Source organism: Passer montanus, unplaced genomic scaffold (genome assembly GCF_014805655.1).
Source record: "Passer montanus isolate IOZ18808 unplaced genomic scaffold, ASM1480565v1 scaffold66, whole genome shotgun sequence".
Lineage (NCBI taxonomy): Eukaryota > Metazoa > Chordata > Aves > Passeriformes > Passeridae > Passer > Passer montanus.
Window position 1 is genome coordinate 5,801,190 of NW_024371704.1, and position 20,104 is coordinate 5,821,293.

The 20,104-nt window shown below is 36.3% G+C and overlaps 1 protein-coding gene across 1 annotated transcript in view; it reads left to right on the forward strand.

Annotated features, from left to right (window-relative positions):
- GLS (glutaminase) overlaps positions 1-20,104 on the forward strand; it is a 61,408-nt gene that overhangs the window by 18,210 nt on the left and 23,094 nt on the right. Inside the window, exons 7-14 of the mRNA XM_039728575.1 lie at positions 4,086-4,144; positions 11,662-11,694; positions 11,949-12,007; positions 13,083-13,149; positions 13,694-13,744; positions 16,141-16,317; positions 17,406-17,537; positions 18,974-19,066. Coding sequence (XP_039584509.1) covers positions 4,086-4,144; positions 11,662-11,694; positions 11,949-12,007; positions 13,083-13,149; positions 13,694-13,744; positions 16,141-16,317; positions 17,406-17,537; positions 18,974-19,066 — 671 coding nt within the window. The remainder of the gene's footprint in view (positions 1-4,085; positions 4,145-11,661; positions 11,695-11,948; positions 12,008-13,082; positions 13,150-13,693; positions 13,745-16,140; positions 16,318-17,405; positions 17,538-18,973; positions 19,067-20,104) is intronic.

A 20,104-nucleotide genomic window follows, 5' to 3' on the forward strand; every position in this document is an offset into this window, starting at 1 on the left:
TCCAGATTTTATGAAGTGATACACAGGTGTTTGGAAACTGTTTAGACATGCATCTGAAGGTATTTTTTTCTATACTAACTATATGGAAGATTCCTAAAACAGGCTATTCTTGCATTTCATTGTTTACTAGTATTGAGATTGAAGCTGGAAAGAATGAAGAATATTGTAAGACAGTTTTAAATTACAGCTAAAAATGCCGACTTACAACAAAAAGCTGTTGCTGTGTTTTGAGTATGATCTGTGCTGTGCAATGGAAATTTGGAAACTTCTGCTTGTTTATGAATATTCACTTTTAAAACTTGTTTTATCAAAGGGAATATATTACCCAATCCAGTTCAGATTTCTGGAGGAATAAAACAATCTCTGTGCTAATTTAAAAAAGATTATTCTAGTTGATTGACATAGATCAGAAATTTTACATAGTAAAGTATGTCTGAAACTGGCATTATCAGGAATAATTTTCCTTGCAATGGTCATTAAGCAGCTACAGGCTTTTTCATGTCTGTTGAGTTCACGATGCAACAAATTGAACAATCCAGTCAGTATCTCTTATCTATGCATACAACCTCCTCTTGGTGATAATTATTTGTAGAATTAGTCCAGTAATGAAATAGTTTGTGGAACTTAGTCCAGTAATAAAAGTTGTACTGTAATTCAATGAGGGATTGCCAGGAAATTGTTTATTTTGTTTATATTTCATTAAGGATAAAAACATGAACTTACTTGAAAGTATAATGAAATAATACGACAATACTCATGACTGTCAGAGAAGCTGCATAAAAGATTTCATTTTTTTATCAGTCTGAGCAGATCACTTCCTTTATTATTTGATAATAGAGAGTGTATGTGTGTTTGGTTTCAGTAATGTGTGTCAGGTTTGCACAGTTTGATACCTCTTTCTAAGGATTAAGGGATGAATTTGTTCACCTCTTAGGCAAACTTGCAATTATAGTATCAGTTTTCATGTTCAGTTGTTGTACAGAATGGAATCCCTTTGCTGATGGCACCCACTGTGAGGTAGATCAGTAGTGGCTGCTGATTTAGAAATAGACCTGTGTTTGAATTTCTTTAAAAATTAACGTAGTGTCAGAATCTGTACATTCCCCAGAGGCAAAAAATTACCTAGGAATGGAAGACATCTCTTCTTTGAAATCTGCAGAAATCTTTCAGAATGCAAGTTTTTATTTAGGCATCCTAGCCCTTGAGAGAGGCCAGTATAGCTTAACTTTGGGGAGAGGTTCTCCATTGTAGAATGGAGTATTTTGGTTGGAAGGGACCTACAACAATCATCTATTAAGGGCATTATCCAAATGCCTCTTAAACAGTGACAGGCTTGGGGCATGGAGCACCTCTAGGAAGCTTGTAGCTGTTTTGGCAAGATAGAAGGATGTCTGTCTGTTGCAGGCACCTGTGTATGGGAAGTGTTTGGGTGGTATTCCCTGGTGCTGTGCAGATAATAGTGAAAGCTGCTCACCTGGGACCTGGATACCCTGGCAGGGTTTGCTCTGTACAGCAGTGGGTTAATGGCAGGTGTCCTGCTCAGCACTGTGATGTGCTGGATTTGGCAGCAGGAGGACAGAGCCTCAAAGGACAGCTCTTTGTGTGGGCTGTACCCCCCTTAGCTGGTAAGGCTCCTACAGTGATGTTCTTGTCATGCAGGGAACAACACAACTGTGTTTCAGAAGCACATCCAAGAAAGTCCTTATTTTGTTTTATCAGAAGGTTTTTCTCTTCTTCACGTGCAGGCAGCACATGGAAATGTGTTAGTTGTAAAGTGGCCAGAACAAGTACAGGTAGCTTGGGATGTTAAGCAGTCAGAGACAGGAATCTTGAGAGCAGAGGAACCAAACCCTTGACTTTGAGGGTAAGTGGTGACATCTTCAAAGAAATGAGAAGCAGTAGCATTTCAGAGGGTATATTCTGTGTGGACATACCACGTTGATAAGCTAAATAAACATTGCACATCCTTTTTATTCAAACATACACATGGTATGGAATCTGGTTGTGTTTTTCCTTTGTACCATGTGGCAGATTGAAACTACAGAGATGTACAGAAGAGTCAAGAGCAAAATATTTATAAAAATATTTTTAGAATGGGCTGCGTGTGATAAATTCATGAGTGTGTTTATGGACTGGAGTGATACCTTATGTTGGTGAGAGGAAGCTGTAAAGAAGAGAAGCATAGCTAGAGTGAGAAATGAAGGGACAGTGTGTTCTGATTGTGCATGAGAGCTGTGTTGTCCTGGACTGTGTGTCCAGAGTTAGGATCCCCAGCTCAAGGAGTGAAACACTGGGGAGGGCTCAGGGCTGCCAGGGTTCTGTACCAGCCCAGGGCACATGTAACTCCCAGGGAGCAGTTGGAGGGGAGGGCCTGGGGGCTCCTCTGGAAACCTCTTCAAATTCCTGAAGAGCAATTGCCAACATGAGGAGTTCTCTTGTCACTCTTCTTGCTACTGGCACCTGGTACAACAAGGGGCAGTGGCCCTGTGCTGTGGCTTGGGAGCTGCAGATTGGATATTAGGGTGAATTTGTCACCTAGGATGAGCAGGATTGTTGGAGAGGTCGGGCATTTGCCATGCTTGTAAGTTTTCAAGACTCACTTTATGGAACTGTGGCAAGTGCCTTGCACTGAGTGGAGGGTGGAGGAGATACCTCCAGATGTCCTTCTGACCCACAGACTGTGATGCTGTGAGTGGTCATTTGACTTGTCTTCAGGTTTGTGGTCCCTGAGGAGCTATGGAAATGCTATATTTTCTTATCCAGGATCTGGTGTTAATCAGAAGTCAAATACATTTGGCCCTCGTTGCTTGCATTAGTAGATAACAACAGGATATTTGATATATATATAGCTCTTAAGTACAATCAAATGAAATCTGAACAATTTGTGAGTCTCTTTCGGAGAGAAAAGGAATGGCAGAAACAACTTTAAAATATTATCTAGACAATAAGTTTGTATTTTAAGGAGCTTCACTTTTTTGGAAGGTTGGGCCTTATTTTTCCACTAACAGAATGTAAATAGGAATGGCAGAAACAACTTTATTATCTAGACAATAAGTTTGTATTTTAAGGGAGCTTCATTTTTTTGGAAGGTTTGGCCTCATTTTTCCACTAATAGAATGGTTTGATTTATTTAAAAGTTCCTTTTAATATTGACTTACTGAAAAATACTAGTAAAGCTTGAAGATTAGAAAGTTTGAAGAAAATTTTTGAAGATTAACTGATAGTCATTGATGGCTGAGTACCATTGACCACAACCAGTGCAACTTTCATGGGAATATATGTGTATGCTGCAAATACCAGACTCATCTCCAAAACCCACATATTCTCAAATTTCTTTTAGAGTCCTTGTTTGTATATCATACATAAAAATAGTGGACACATTTTGTGCAGTTCTAAAATCAGTATTTTTTTCAGATTTGGAGGTAAAGGAACAGCAAGTAAAAAACTCAAACCTGTCATGATATTAATGTGTTGAGAATTGTTTGAGGTTTTCAGACACCACAAGGCTCAGAAGTCAACATCCTAGTTAAAAAGCACAGCAAAAATGTTAGTTATAAAAGAAGAGGGTAATTTGTGGAAGGTAGATTATTTGGGAAAAGTAAGATGGCTGGCGAGAGGTTTTTTAGAAAAAGGAGATACAAAAGAAGGTGATTTATTCAGCAGCCAATAATGACTTAGTAATGGAAAGATACTCTTAATATGGACATCAGTGGGGAAAAAGGAAAATGTAAGTGTAGCAGGTATGTGCAAGTCAGCTATGAAGTAAATTAAGTTCTTAAATGAAGAGGATTTGTGATTTTCAAGAAAAGAAATGACACCAAACTAAATAATTTACTGGATTGTTAAGTAGCATAAGGCTGAGCGTGTTATAAGCTGTAGAATATTGTGCTCAGAATTATAAAATATTGTGTATAGTGTTGGATTACAGTATTTTTAAAGGTTTAAGATTATATAATTCCTATTCTGTAATAGTAGCTTTTCAGTCATACTTAAATCTAGAATAATTTTTCACTTAGGCACTTGACTGGTTTTGTTTGACAAACATGTCTTGGAATATATTTGTAATGGAAAACTTTATTTCACAGACAGGCCTCATAACCCTATGGTGAATGCTGGAGCAATTGTGATCACATCTTTAATCAAGGTAAAAAGTTAATATTTAGTTTCTCTCTGAGTATTTTAGTAGAATGTAGAAAAAATGTCTTGTGCAGATTATAAGCTGTATTTGATTTTTGTCTGCAGTATCTGATGGCACTTTACTCATTGGCAGGTAGACAAACTGATATTTTGGGAATTGTAACCCTTCCAAATGAATGCAGTGTTAGCATAGCAGTTTCTAACAAGTATCAGTGCATCTGAAAAACTCTTTTTCCTTGATGGTATTAGATTTGTTTCCTTCTTTAGCTGCACAACACTTGATATTCTCCTGAGAGTGTTGCCTTCTGTTTGTTAATTGCTGAGGAAGTATATTTCTCAGGAATATACTTTGTAGCACTCAGAAGTACATTTCTGAGTGTCTAAGTGCTCTTAAAGAGCATAAAGTTACAAGAGTACTTCTTGCAGTGCAGAAGAAATGAAAGATACTATAATTTGTACAGGAGCAATGCTGCTATATCTGAATGTCAGTCTTATGTTGATTTTGTGTGCTATTAACATCCTGAATTATGTTGAGCTTCTATGGTACATAGTTGCTGTTGGGATGTAAGTGTGCTTTCATAAACAAGAGTGTTTGAAAACAGATATTTATTTTGCCAAGCACACCAGGTCTGAATGACTTTACATCTTTAGTCCATGATCTTGAGACTTTTGGAAAGCTGTATTTTATTTTTTTTGTAGAACAGCTATATAAATGTCTTGAAGTTCTTAATGGTATAAACTCTTTGCAGTGTTAATGCTTGCCAGGTACTTGACTTGTATTTTCTGCTGGTTTTAGTAGCCACAGGTACAAAAATATTTTTTTTTCCTGCATAGAGTTCTGGGGAATGTGTCAGTTCCCTGGAGTTTTTGATTAGTAAACTTAATACTGTTACTTCAGAGGTCCAGAAGTCTTGTTTACAACCTGTTTCTTGGTTGCATTTCCAAGTCCATTAGCTACAGTGTGTTTCCTACCCCCTATTTCCACAACATTGATTTTAAACTTACTTAGATCATGATTTTCTGTTATTTTATATTTAAAGAAGGTGTAAGAACTCCTGCTTAAAGACATTTATCTTTGATAGCTGTAGGTGAAAGAAAATGGCCTTAAGTATGACAGGTAAATTTATTCACATTTAATATTTTTTAAAGGTTGACTGAGCATTGAAATTCACTTGGATAATAGTGAATTTTAAAATCTGACTTAACACACTTGTCTGAAATGTTAAAATGTTGGACAACTACAACATGCCCTACTGATCATAAGGCAAAACAAAAGCACGTGCCTCTTGCAGAAGGCACAAAGTTCTTGATAAATGGTGTACTTCTGAATAGATAACATGGATTTGTTTAATGCATGCAGCTGTGCTATTTGTTAGAAGGATTGGGGATTGGTTTTGCTGGGTGGCTTTTTTTTAACTTTTATTTGGGTTTTTTCTGTAATGTCTTATAAAAAGAGTATTGCATTGCACTAACATTTCTGCATGTGGGAACTGCACGTCTAGTGGACACATATCTTACCTATCACACCATTATTTGTTTTCAGTGTGATTAAAATGTAGATTTTCTGTACTGCTTTCACTAAGATACCATTTATCATTTGAATAACTAACCAAGCTAAATATATTCTGAAGACAATTACGTAGAGGGTCACTGGTACAAAACTACGTAGTAGTTGTAATTTTTGTGAAGTAACTTCTTTACAATCTGCAACTTAACATTATTGCTACTAACCAGTGAATTACATAATTCACATTTTTATTTGATCTAATATCAAACTTACCTTTTTTTCTGAAAAAGGTGGCTTCATTAACTTATGCTTTGCCCTCAATTCCTCTGCATTTATTAGTTTTATTTTAGTTGTTACTTACATGTCTTGAAAATAGTGTATGGCTCCTAAAGTACAAGAAAATTTAAATTCACTGTGTATCACAGATTTACCTAATGATAGCATATTAAAAACTACAGAGAGCTTGTTGCTGTATTTCATGGTTAAGAATGCTTTTACCTCCTTTGAGATTGATTATCTCTCTCTGAGGAATGGATCTAAGAAGTCTTTCAGTGTTCCCATACATTGTACTGAGTTGAGCAGCTGTTAGTAGATGTGATCTTACACCCAGCTGTCCTTGGAGCCTGGCACAGGTTATGATTGTGGATGAGGGATGATGCTTGGAGTAATCTCTTTCAGAATATATTAACATGTAATGTGTTAACATTTTAGGGGTAAAAAAGGCTCTTAGCATCACATACCTGGTTCTGAGTGCTGTCAGAATTTGGTGTACCTGCCTTGGAATAGATCAGGGACCTAAACTGTAAAGTTACATTGTCTTTGCAATCCATAATAAAAAATAATTAGGGGTATGTGCATGTTAAGTTACACGTTTGTTTGAGTTACTTAGGCATGGCTGTATCCTACTCCTGGCATCTTAAGTGATTTTCCAACTGCCCTGTGTTTGGTACTATGCTGTATTTACATTTTGGTGCCTTAACCCCTGCCCCTGTTCTAATTGTACTTGCATTACACTCCACAAACTGTTCCAGCAGTTTAAAGCATGTGTCTACAATAAAAATGCTTTAGCAAAAGGACATCTTGCAGGTCACTTTTAATGAAATAAAGTTAAAAAAAACCCCACTGAAGACCTTTTCCCATACAGCCCTTTGCCTGTATTACTAGTTATATAAATTACATAGTTATAACACTTTTCAAATAATTTTTATCAAAAGAAAATTGTAGTGGCAATTACAAGAGTTTATGGAAAAGTGGCGTGAGATAGAACTGTAATTTTTATCATGTCTCCAAGGAAATACAGGTGCTTGAAAGAAGGTGATTCAACTCCTGTACGGATGCTGTATTTACATTTTGGTGCCTTAACCCCTGCCCCTGTTCTAATTGTACTTACATTACACTCCACAGACTGTTCCAGCAGTTAGTACAGATCCAGTGCAGCTTTCTGTACATCACATTGGCTGGGAAAAGTCTTTATTGCCTGTAGAATGGATAGATTTTACTGCTCTGATCTCTTCAGTTTTCTTAAACCTTAAACACAATTCTCAAAGCTTGTCAACTCCAGGAATATCAGTGGTTTTCTCAAGGACTTCCCACATTACCTTTACTGACTGCCACATTAGCAATGCAGGTGAGAGGAAGAGGAAGGGTTCAGAGAGAAATATGTGGAAGAAAGCAGATGGCAGTGGGTAGAATCACCAGAGAACAAGGGATTAATCCTAAGTCTTTTTTTTTTGTGTGCTTTAACATTCCATCTGTAGATAAAAGTTTTCCTAACCTAACAGCAGAGGTGCAGGCAAATCTTTAGATCCTCTAAGTGGCAGACACATGCAGACAGTGTGGAATGGAGTGCTCACTGAAGGGAGGTGTGCTGTGGTCTTGAATTATGTGGGAAGCATTTAGACATGTTGGCAATAGCAAAATTCATAGTTGTTGCAAAAAGTTTGGTGTACAAGAAAATGAAAATGCTGATCTTTCTGACCCTAAAAAAATCTTAGTTCAATGGAAGCTTATTTTTTTATATAAAACATGGAGAGAGTTGTGATATATCTAAGAGCTAACTAAATATGCTGATTAAATCACAAAACAAATGAGGCGAGGAGTGGTAGAAAAGCCTGTCTAGCTGTGCCAAGGGTCTGTTTGCTGTCAGGATTCAGTTATTAGGAAACCTGTGTAGTTACAGTTCAATACTTGAGAGGTGGGAAAATGCATGGTTAGTTTGACAATTCAATTACAATAAATAGTACTGATTTAGCTTAATTGCTCTGTGCTGTCACTGGAGTTATCCTTCCTGAGAGACTGATGTGTAAATGGGCACGCAAACCACTTTACAATGTGTTGGTGTTGTGATCTTCTCTGCCAGACACTTGTCTTCACTTTGGTGACATTGCCTCTCTTCCTAGGTTACTAATTTTCTAATTTGGGTTAGATCTTACATCCATGTTTTTCTCCACTTTTTAATAAAACTCAAGTACATTGGATGTAATCTGACACTAACTATGTAGTATGTTCTGTGAAGTAACATGTGTTAAGTGGTCACACATGCACAGAAGTGAAGGACACCAAAAAAATCTTGCAGGTGTTTGAAATTTTGATAGTGTTGGTCTTAGGTCAAATACTGTCTGTCACAATGTACTCTCAAGTATTTCAGAGCTGAACATGGTACACTAAACTGTGAAGACACCAGTTCTCATAGAACAGGACCATCTTAACAAATAAAATATAAAAAGTGTGTAAGTAAAGAAAGCTAAAACAACAACATTAGTAGTTAACTTCATGAAAAATGCAGATGTATTTTAAAAAGTTTTCTTGCACTCTGACACAGAATTATGGTTTTTTTTTATTTCTGGGTATTTTCATAACAGTATAATGTTAGATTATAAATTAGGCTTTAAATAGTTCAGAAATTAATTTTTAAATAATCTTCTATTATTAGAAGATTATAAACTTCTCATGGTGCAGGTGTTTTTATTAGCTTTGCTTAGATTCAAAATTGAGAAATTACTTTAGTGAGAGACACATGGTAAGAGCTTATGGTCCAGTCACAGAAACAGTTTTGATCAATGAAAAGTGGCTAATGTTAACTGCTTTTCTAATAAATTTTGCCTAATTTTGTTGTTGCAAGCTCTGGTAAGTATCCATGGGTCTCTCTTTCCTATGTAGGTATGTAGCCTTTGCAACTGTTTATATGTTTTAGTAGAAATACAAGTAATACAGTACAAGTACCTTAAAAAAAAAAAAGGGAAGATCACTAAAAACTGACACAGTCAAAAAATTCAAATTTATGATTGACAGCCATAGTGTCCATTGGGGTTTTTATGTGTTTACAAAATTGTATTGAGCTGTCTTCTGAAAGTTTGAATTTTCTGCCTATCAAACTGCTTCAGTCTTAACATTGTACATTTAATTTTGTATTCATTTAGAAGTGTTTTTTCATATGCATATACACACAAGCATGTATAAGTGTGTATATGAACATGTTCCCGTAAATGTACAAAGTGTTTGTGGAATTTAGTGCATGGAGTGTTTTCTTTGGTGTTCTAGACAGGTTAAATTGCATCTGAACTTTAAAAATGCTATTTAAGAAATATTGTGCCCCCAAACTCGTAGGTTTATGCAATCAAACTTAAAATAAGAAGCACTTGTGGAAGAACAGAAATTCCCTTGTCCCTTGTGTTTATTTGAATTATTATGGAAAAGCTGCTCAGTACTCTGAATGTTAGGATTTTATATTTGCAATTGAATTTTAATCATAGAATGTGTGTTGCCACTGTGTCTCTCCAGCTTTTTAGGAGGAGCAGGACACCTCTGTCAGCTGCTGGAAGAGGGGAAATAATCTGTTGGGGTTTTTAGTCATCATGCGTATGGAAGCAGAGTTTCTTGTTTCAGTTACATGTTGTAGTAAATCCCTGCTGAGGTTGGATCATGTGGTTGCTTAAGCAAACAGTTCAGGTGGATGAGCAGTGCTTTCAGTAACAATGCTTTTGTGTGTGCTGTGAAATACCTCTACGAGTGCGTGGAACATCAAGGACTACAAACTCACCATCTGGCTTAGTGTGCAGAAGATTTTCTTCCCAAAATACAAGTTTAGTTGTGAACTTTAAAAGGAACCTTTTTTATAAGAAGTCGATGTGGAAAAAGTTTGCATTGAGTCTTCTGCCCACCGATTTTATGTGCTGCTGGTAAAGCCATGTTTTTGTTGAGGGAATATTTTTTTCCACTGGGCAGAACAAAAAAGTGAAGTATTATGTATTTATATTTTTGCAGAAAGCATGATCCCTTTCTCCCTCTTTTCTTTTTTTTAACAAAAGAACCTGTTTCAATTTATTATACATGTCTAACCATACAATTATCAATGCAGCATCCCATAACTAATGCTGACCCACTTTCCCAGAAAAAGATGTTCATTGTGCATTTGAAAGGTTAAAAAGGTTTTTGTGGTTTAAATGTTGTTACATATTTTACAGCATTAGGATCTATGGAATATTTTGACAACTGCAACAGTTCAATGAAGTTGGTAATTTCTTCTTTTAATTATTTTTCATTGAACAGATTTGGAGTTAAATTTTTAAGATTTGTGTTCTGGTATATTATACAGGAACATTTTGATGAAATGTATCTTGCATTTTTTTATCTAATTGAAAAATAGCTAGAGATGATTGCCTTTAGGAGTAAAGTTGTTAGCCTTTACACATAAGGTTACCACTGGCGCATAATTTTGAGAGAACAGCGTGATGTTCCTTTCACCAGTGATTGTACGTGTGTGTCTGCACATCCTCTTGTAGATGAGCTGAAGCATGGGCTTCCAAGATTATCTGCAACACCCTAATCCACATGCAGAGTGGGAAATGAGACTGGCTTTATGCATTTCATTAAGTAAAATACTGGTTGATATAAAGCTTCCGTTTTTTCCACTTTCTTCCCCGTCCCCACACTAAACACAGTGCAAGTAGTGTCTTGAATTGTTTGAGATTTGTTAGAGTCTTGTTATTCTAAATAGACTGTCTTTAATATTAAAATTTTGTATTAAAACATCTTCTCCAGATACAATGTTTCCGCTTGTGTATGCGATGCCATTGGTTTTTAAACTTCCTCCAAAAATTCTACTTGGCTACTTAAAAAAAAATTTAAAACTCCCCCCAGTGGACCATGTGCTATTCCCACTCCTCTTTGAATCTTTTTCTATTGGAGTTTGTAAAAGGTCATCTATCAGAGACCTCCAAAAAATTAATGTCTTTAACTGGCAGCTACTAAATTTGAGAATGTTCTTGAACAAGGGAGGAAAAAATAAATCCTCAAAATAACAACCCTCATCCTCCCTGAAAAACCCAAACCAAGCCCACCCTAAGAATTAAGTTCTACTGTCATCCTTATTAAGTTGGACTTAGGTTTTCCTGTACATTGTTAGCACAATGATGTGCCCTCTGATATGAAATTCTATTTTTCTAGCTGTTTAACAATTTTTAATTTTTAATCAGATATTTTTTAATTAATTGCCATTATTTTCATAGTTAGGGGTAACACTTCACTTTAAGTCTTCAGTCTAAATTCTTAGTATGGGCACTGGCCGTGGAAATATTTTTACTCAAGTAGCCTGAACCTCCCTATGCTCAGCTCTGTTGGTAATATGAGAATACCTTTGCATTACTAATCTATAAAAAGTTAGTGTTTTTACTGTAATTATCCTGTTTGTAGTTACTTTTGTATTTTTTGCTTTAGCTACTGCATTTACTTATGCTAAGCATGTAAAGTTGAATAGAGAGCACTTAAAATAAAGCATACCTTGTTCAATTTAAATTAATCTCCAGCATACAGGTGTTTAAGATGCATAGGATTATTTAAATGATAATTAAAAATTTACTTATCTAACATTTAAATTTTTCATTAAAAGTGATTGTAGTACCTTATTCTTAATTAGACTCATACTGTAGTTATTTGCATTAAAATCCTAATACTGTTAAGTGAACTAACTTTGTTCCTTTGTTAACAATTTTTGTAAATTATTTTTTCTTTTCTTGCAGCAAGGAGCAAATAATGCAGAAAAATTTGACTACGTAAGTTAACATCATAACTTCTCTTTTTTAACTAACTTCAGTGGTAAAAGTTTCAAGATGGCAAGGGAATTGAAAGTGAAATTTTGGTAATAACCTGGGTTTTGTCTTTGTAAATGTACTTGGTTGTTTAAACATTTAGTGATTCGTATTGCATTTATGAAGTGGTGTTGCAAGATTTAGTGTAAGGCTGGGGTGAAAGTTCATAACCTTTTATGTGTAAAAATACTGCTTTTCCTTGTCTTTGTCTGTGACAGGTGATGCAGTTCATGAATAAAATGGCTGGTAATGAGTATGTTGGATTCAGTAATGCTACGTGAGTATTTTTTGTTCACTCAATGTGGTTAGGTGGAAAGTGGTTCAACTGATAACTGATATTTTGAGCTTATGATAAAGTTCAGTTATTTACATTTCAATTGGCATTCCATCCCTTTTGTTGGAGGATGTCTTTCACTTAACAATTTACAACTAAAGTTGTGCATGTCTCTGACATCAGTGTGGCTGAATTTCACCTGAAAGTGTTGGTTACCTCTTTGAAAATGTCATTATTCTGTCTTAGTGCTCTGTTGGTGCTATGGCAATGAGAGCTGTAAGTGCAACTCTTCTCTTCCTGGCATTGATATTAAAAATTAAACTCTGCATGTTGGTGGCTGCATAGCAAATGTTTGGGAAGCACAGTTGATACAACTGGGACTCCTCCTGCTTTTTTAATTTGCATATTGAAATTCTTTTCTCAAACAAACAGTTCCCCATAGAAACTCAGTGTATAGCATTCCAAAACTCTTGAGAGGTTTTTCAGGCAGCATGGGGTGAATCATGAAGATTCCCTTTAGCAGAGTTGCTTCCAGGTTGCCAGCTGCAATGCACTGCAGAGGTGTTTTCCTGAGCTCTGTTTCAGTAAAAGGTGTGTCCTGTAGAAGGAACCAGGCAGCTGTTCCTCCTTTAGTCTTCATCCTTACCTTAATCATCCCAGTGAGGAGTGCAGCCATTATCTGGCCTGCTGTGGTCCTCACGTTCCTCTGCTTTGGGCAGGGAATCATGACCCTTTCACTGTCCCAGTGTGGGATGCTCCATTCCACTCTGGCCTATTTAGAAATGCTTCCAAGATGAGGATTTTACCCTCTTTTGCCTTCTCTCCAAGTCAGCTTGTGTTGTAGGTAACCAGTACTGTGTTCATTTGGATGTCAGTGCTGATTCACTCCAGCTGAGTGAACTGGGATGAGCTGCTGTGGCTACTTCTGTCCCATTTGTAGAATATTTGTGTTCAGAAGTGATGTATCCTTTATATGGAATTTTACTGAATTACATTACACACCTTGAGTTCAGTGATTTTTGGAAAGTCTGACATGTTTCCTTATATTTTCTTTTTTTTTCTTTTTTTTCTCTTTTAGGTTCCAGTCTGAAAGGGAGAGTGGAGATAGAAACTTTGCAATTGGCTATTACTTGAAAGAAAAAAAGGTTAACCTCTTTTTTTCTCAAGTGTATTTTAAAGATGATGTACTAAGTTTTATTCATTGTCTGTGAAGACTTTTATGTTATGTACAGTATGGCACAAATTGATACTGGATATGTCTTACTCATTTTATTCAAATACTGTCATTTAAAAAGTGTGATACTTATACCATCCTAATAAAATACCTCTCAATATTTTTCTGTAACATAGCCATGGTAATTTGTTTCATTTGTTGTAAAAAGTATAATCTGTGCTGTAGAGGTGACTTTATAAAACTCCTGAATGCATTTTTCCATTTGCTTATTTAAAGATGTTGAAAACTATACTGAAAAATATTTTAGTACCTCGTTTATTGATATTGCTGCACTGTGTTATTTTTAAGTCTGATGTCATTAAGTATTTCTACTTACTACATTTAAATATTTATATTGAAATATGCCTAATTCTTAGTGTGCTGACAACAGTATAGCTAAAGTTATGTTTATCTAAAAGTGATACTTAAAAAAAAAATAATTTTATCTAATTACTCTTTTTTTTTTTCTTCCTCAGTGCTTTCCTGAAGGCACGGATATGGTTGCTATACTAGACTTCTATTTTCAGGTAATTGACTTTAAAATTGAGACTCACTGTAGGCTTAGAATTGCTGTTATAAGCAGTAGAAGCTGATTTGTGCCTAGACATGGAGGCTTCAATGACTTGCAGTTAAATGTCAGCTTCTGTTTAACTCTGGGAATGACAAATATGTTTGATGTATCCAGATTTGCTTTTGTTTAGGTGATCTACTCAGGTGTCATTGTTGCTAATACAAACTAGCAATAGTCTTTAAACCACTTGAAGTTAGAAGCATGAAATATCTTGTATTACTTCAGTGAGTTTGACGAAACACTTCTTTGGGTTGCTGCTTCTTGTGGTGTTGTGGAGGAGTTTAACCTCTGTAACTGGAGAATGCATGCTGAGCTGTAGCCTTGAGGGAGAGCTACAAGGGAAGTAATGGGAATATCACCTCCTTTTGGTTTAGTTCAATGCTTTTGAGTAAGAATATATATATATATTTTTTCCTCCCCCATTTTTTTTTCCTTTTTCACTTTCAGCAAGTTATTTACAACTGTCACAAAATGAGAACTTGGCAAGTGTGAGGTATTTCCTCAGTAAGGGTTTCCTAATGTTTAAACGTTCACAACTCAGCCCTGCCATGCAGAGTTCTCAAGAGGCAGTTCAAGTTGTGTTACTGATTCACTTCATCTGGGAGAGTTTAAAAAAAGAAATACAGAGTTGTCAAAATCTGTTTCTGACTTGGAGACTTCCTAATGCAAGTTACTTATGCAAATTATAAGCCATTATTTTCAAAATGCAAATCTTATTTGAGTTTTTTTGTGTTGGGATGCACCTGCTCTCTTATATTTAGATTGGATGAGTGTTTATGAAGTAAGGAATGTGTGATTAACTGTAGCTGACCTCCTGTTGAGTTAGAAACTACTTACAAGCCAATAGTCTACTCTGAACTTCTGACAGAAGAGAATGTGTGATTTATATGAATTTACTATGTAAAAATGCTGTTTAAATGCCTTGTACCCCCCTGCCTGATATGTTTTCTAAGTGGAAGCTATTCATAAGCTAAGAAATTTTAAAGCTTACTTTTCTGATGTATTTTAATTTGGCCTCATTTTTGTGCATTCTGATCTCTGATTTAATGGCCATGTGTCATTCTTTCTTTTTTCCCTTGAAAAATCCCCTTTTCACTCCATGCTCAGGAAAAGGATAGCTCATACACGAGCAGCATTTCTGTTTTCCTGTTAGGGTACAATGCTTACCTTTCCAACACTCAGTTTCTACTTAAAAGTCTAGTTATTTCTTTTCTTTGGGTTTTCTGTAACATTCCTTCCTCCCTTTTGTGACTGGGAACTTTCTAAGCAGGAATAAACGTATTTGCCTGTTATCTGTAAAGTGAGGATGGATTATTCTCAGTTTAGACAAACGAGGTACAGAATGCAGGTGCTTAAACTGAGAACCTAGAAACAATTTTTTTTTTGAAAGTAGGTGATATTATGTAATACTTCATATGTTTAAAACCCAGTTGCCATTTTAGATGCGTCTCTGACAATCTCTTGATTTGCAACTCCAGTTGATTGGACTAGGATGTATTGAGTTTGGCACCCGGAAAATAAGAATTCCAGGTAGTAACTACTCATGCAAACGTGGCTTAGGTAACTTCATGAAGTATCATGTAATGACTGTTTGGCAGAAGCAAGAATACGAGCACTAGTTTGTTTACTTTTAGAGCAGCATTTCAGCTTCAGGTTGAAACCAATTTATCTTTTGGTTTCTGCAGAAATGAGGCAGCATCAGGTGATGGCATCTTATCACATTTCCTGATGTGTCACCAAAGTATGTATAGTCTGTACTGAAGCAGGGATCCTGGGAAAAACGATGGTGTGGTTGTATCATTACTATATAAGAAATTAAATATGAGAAAGGTGAAATAAGGCTGCGTCAGCAGGAAGTGCTGGCATTAACACTTGCATGTGCTAGAATTTGCAGCTTTAAATTGGACTTCTAATAATGTGTGGGATCTTCTAAGGCTTTAAAATAAAAAGAACCCACCACACGAAACAAGATCAAATTGAAAGAAACAGTCATTCTGTGGCTTTGCCATTTAAGCAGATGCAAAATACTTTTTTAGAGATTGTTTTACAGACCTCTTCCTCTCAAAGGAACATATTGGGGGGTGGGGGGAGGAATCGAGCAGAGACACTAACCCAATAAAAATATTGTCCCCAGCTTTTAAGAGGGCTTACAAACACTGTCACTGGGATCTTTATAGTGGAAAGATTCAGACTGTAGTAATTGATGCTACTAGTGTAACCTGTAAGAAATGTTATGCTACAGGTGATTCTGAGATGTTATTTTAAGATTTCAGTATTTTGTTGATCCTGCTGTAGTTGGCCTTACTGTGCTAGAAGTACCAGTGCTTATAATCTCTATTTCTTTTCCATAAGCTTTGCTCAATAGAAGTAACATGTGAATCTGCAAGTGTGATGGCAGCAACTCTGGCTAATGGTGGCTTTTGCCCAATCACTGGTGAGAGAGTCCTGAGCCCCGAGGCAGTCCGGAATACCTTGAGTTTGATGCATTCCTGTGGCATGTATGACTTTTCAGGGCAGTTTGCCTTCCATGTAAGTACTTTACAGGTATTAATTACAGCTGACCAGGAAGGTTAATCTCTGCTGTTATTTTCTGTGTTCTAGGGGTTGCTTCCTTGTTTTTGAGGCAGAGGAGAGGGCGTTACATGAATTGTTTAGAAAGTGAGCACACTGTAAGGGAAAATCTCACCTAGGATTCATGGCACTACTAGTCACATACCTTAGAGCACTCTGCCTTCACTTGTGGGAATCCTTTTCACATCAAAACATAAATGCTGTTCCTTAGGAAAGGCTGTTCATGAGAGCAACAGGAACTGAAAACATGGCTGAAGAAATCCTGCTGTATGGGTGTCAAGGATAGCAGAAAGCCTTTGCAGACAGTTGTTTTATCTTCAGTAACTCAGGCTCAGAAATTGTCCTTTTATGTCTGAAAATGGCTGTCATACACAGCACATGTACTGTGCTCCTGTTTTCTAGCAGTGTGTTCCTTACATGTTTATAATTCAAGATGAACTGTACCTCATGCTTTCAGTATTTTTTTTTCAACATTTTTAGTTTTTTTCTTACTGCATACACATAAAATTCATTATGGTGCATTGTGTGATGCAGAAGTTGCTGCTTGGAGAGCCATAAGGATATGTGACATGTTCCTACTGGAAAAAAGTAATGCCTTTGTTCAGATTGTAAACAAGCAGGTTATTGTATGATTTCATAGATACTTCCCAATTTTCTTGTGGTTTTGTTTTTCAGTCAAGATTTTTACAGCTTCATTCTACCACCTTGTTGCAAGCTGTGTGTGACATACACTTGTGTGCTACTGCTTAGTCATAATTACTTTATTTTAAAAAAAGATTTAAATTATCTTCTTTCACAGTATTATTGACTCACTATGTTCCTGAGAGCAAATAGTTTTATGATTGTGAACCTTGGATTGTCACAAACTGGATCAGGTTATTGTTTATCTAAAAAGAGATAAGTAATAATGGTTTTCCAGCTTCAAGTGCCTTCCAGCTACATGTTTTATAAATGCTACACAATAGTCTTCAGGAAAATGCTGATGCATTGTGTTACAATAGTGAGGAGCAATTGCAGAGGCCACTAATTCTCTGATTATTCTGTAGGTTGGTCTTCCTGCAAAGTCTGGAGTTGCTGGTGGGATTCTTCTGGTTGTTCCAAATGTCATGGGCTTGATGTGCTGGTCACCTCCTTTGGACAAGATGGGCAACAGTGTTAAAGGAATTCACTTTTGTCATGTAAGCACCATTGCCCTTAGGTTTTTTTTGGTTGTTTGGGTTTGTTTTTTGGTGCTTTTGTTTTTGCAGCTGATTTACTCAGTTTACTAAGCTTCAGTTGGCATAGCTGAGATCTAAGTGAATTAAATAGTGATTTTTCATTGTTCCCTACATAGCAAGTTTCATCTGATCCAAGGGTGAAAGTCTAAGAATAGATGTTTGCTTTTTAGTAGTAAATAGCACTTGATTTCAGTGAGCATTAAAATGTGATGCCAGAAACACTGGAGAAATTGTTGTGGAAAAGCATTGGGAAGGAACACTTCATGGGGTGATGAAAGTGTTGGACTCCAGTATATAGTATTAAAAACTGTAGAGCTCTATTTATAGACTTTTTTTCTCTCTTGTCATAAAGTGCAGTTTTCAAAACACTGGAAATACAACTCTTATTTCATTGCAATAAAAGAAAAAACTGTAACAAAATACTTCCATTTGGATGTATTTTTAAACTGATTTTTGTAAACCATCTGACATAGAAGATGTCTTCATAGATAATACCCAGATGTTGGGCAAACTCTTCCCAGCTTCATGTTGTGCCAGTGAAAGAGCTAAGGATAGTCTGCTGATAGGATCATTAGAAGCAGGAGAGTTTTTGGGGAGGACTTTGTAATGATTACTTAAAGTGTTTTGTGGGAGAGGAGAATGTAAAAAATTTCTTCCTTTTTTCTCCCTGAAACTGCCTTATAATGGTGATTGCTTAATTACAAGTGGGACGTTGAGCAGCAGTTAAAACTTTTCATGCTTCTATTTATCTAACATTTACACAGCCTCACATTAAGAAGTCACCAATTCTAGTTAAAGTGCTTTAAAGCTTCATATTAAATAGTCTGGTAACTTAACTCTAAATCCTAGAATAGAGGGGTAGGTGAAGGATTTACTGCATTGCAATGAGGCCTAAAAACCGATACATGATTGTGGCATACAAGTAACATGAATGTAACATTCACTTTTAAAAATAGAACAGCATTGCTAAGTTTTGTAATAACAGCCTTTCATGTTGTAATTCAAACTGATTGAGAATCCATTAGGCCACTTATTTCCTTGTTTCATCCTTTTGATTGAAGTTGGATGCACAGGACCTAGCCCAGGCTATTTTTTCTGTTCTTAAAGTGTTACATACAGCTGGAGTAGGAACTTATTTAGATATTTTGCAAATTTGCTCCTTGTTGTGTCCTTCTGTAAGAAGGAGTTTAAAGGTATTATTATAATTGTATCCTGTAGATCTGTTATATTCAAAGTGCCTTGTGGACATGGGTATTGATTTATTAAATAAACTTCCCTTCTTAGTGGTTTAAGTTCCTAGGATATGATGCAAAATGTAAGTGGTAGTGTTATTATTAACTGAGATGCATTTGGCTATCCTATGTAGATAATAATGCACTTTCTCTAAATGCTTGCAGGATCTGGTTTCTTTGTGCAATTTCCATAACTACGATAATTTGAGACACTTTGCAAAAAAGCTTGATCCTCGCAGAGAAGGAGGTGATCAGCGGGTAAGTTGCTGTCTGTGTTCAGTGAGTATTGCTCATAGACTTCAGAGGAACAATGGCAAGTTCTTCTCTAAATGCCAAACTGCTCAATGACATGTATTGCATCAAAGCTTTCAGATCATCTAGTTAGTGTACGTTATTAGTGGACACTTACCTGGGTGGACCACACTATCACAGGGTTTTGTGTGAGGAGAGTTCATTAGTGGATTAGTAACTCCATTTCATGCAGTTCATCCCCCCTGCTAGATTAGGTGGATGATACCTGGTGGAAGTTGCAGAGTTTTGCTGTACTGGTTGCCTTTAATAAAGACTTGACCAGCTGGTGGGCTTAGCCTTTCTGTTGTGTGCTGCAAAGCACAAGAGCTGTGTTTAGCTGTATTTTCACAAGGATATCTCTGACACCACCTGACCTGCTGAGAGCTGCACAGGCAGTGAATTCAGGCATGAATAGTGCTGCAGACAAGAGCCTGCTACTTAGGGAGCAGCATAAGCAGTGTCTGGGAATGAACTGAATCCACTCCAGCTACATTTATTAAGGACACAAGCATGAGGGGATTGAGAGAAGGAAAAATCCTTGTTTTCAATACCATTAATGTTTTGACTAAGGCATGAAAATTTCAATACAGTAGAATGATTGTTAAAGTGCTTCTATTTGCATGTATACATCTAAAAATTACCCAGTGTTGAATTTAATTTTTTTTTTGTAAGTGGAAAAGAGAAACTAACAGTTTATGTGAAGAGCTGAAAAACTTGAGTCTGTTAGCAATGACTGCAAGTATGGATTTTTTTTTTCCTTCAAGTACACTAATAAATAATGTATGTTGCTTGAACAACTAGCATTCCTTTGGACCAATGGACTATGAGAATCTCCAGCAAGAACTTGCTTTAAAAGAAACAGTATGGAAAAAAGTGTCACCTGAATCAAACGAGGACATCTCCAGAACCGTAGTGTATAGAATGGAAGGTCGGGGAGAGCAGAACTAAACAAATGGGTTCTAGTTCCATTACATTCTTCATTTTAAAAACCCTCAAGCATCTCTA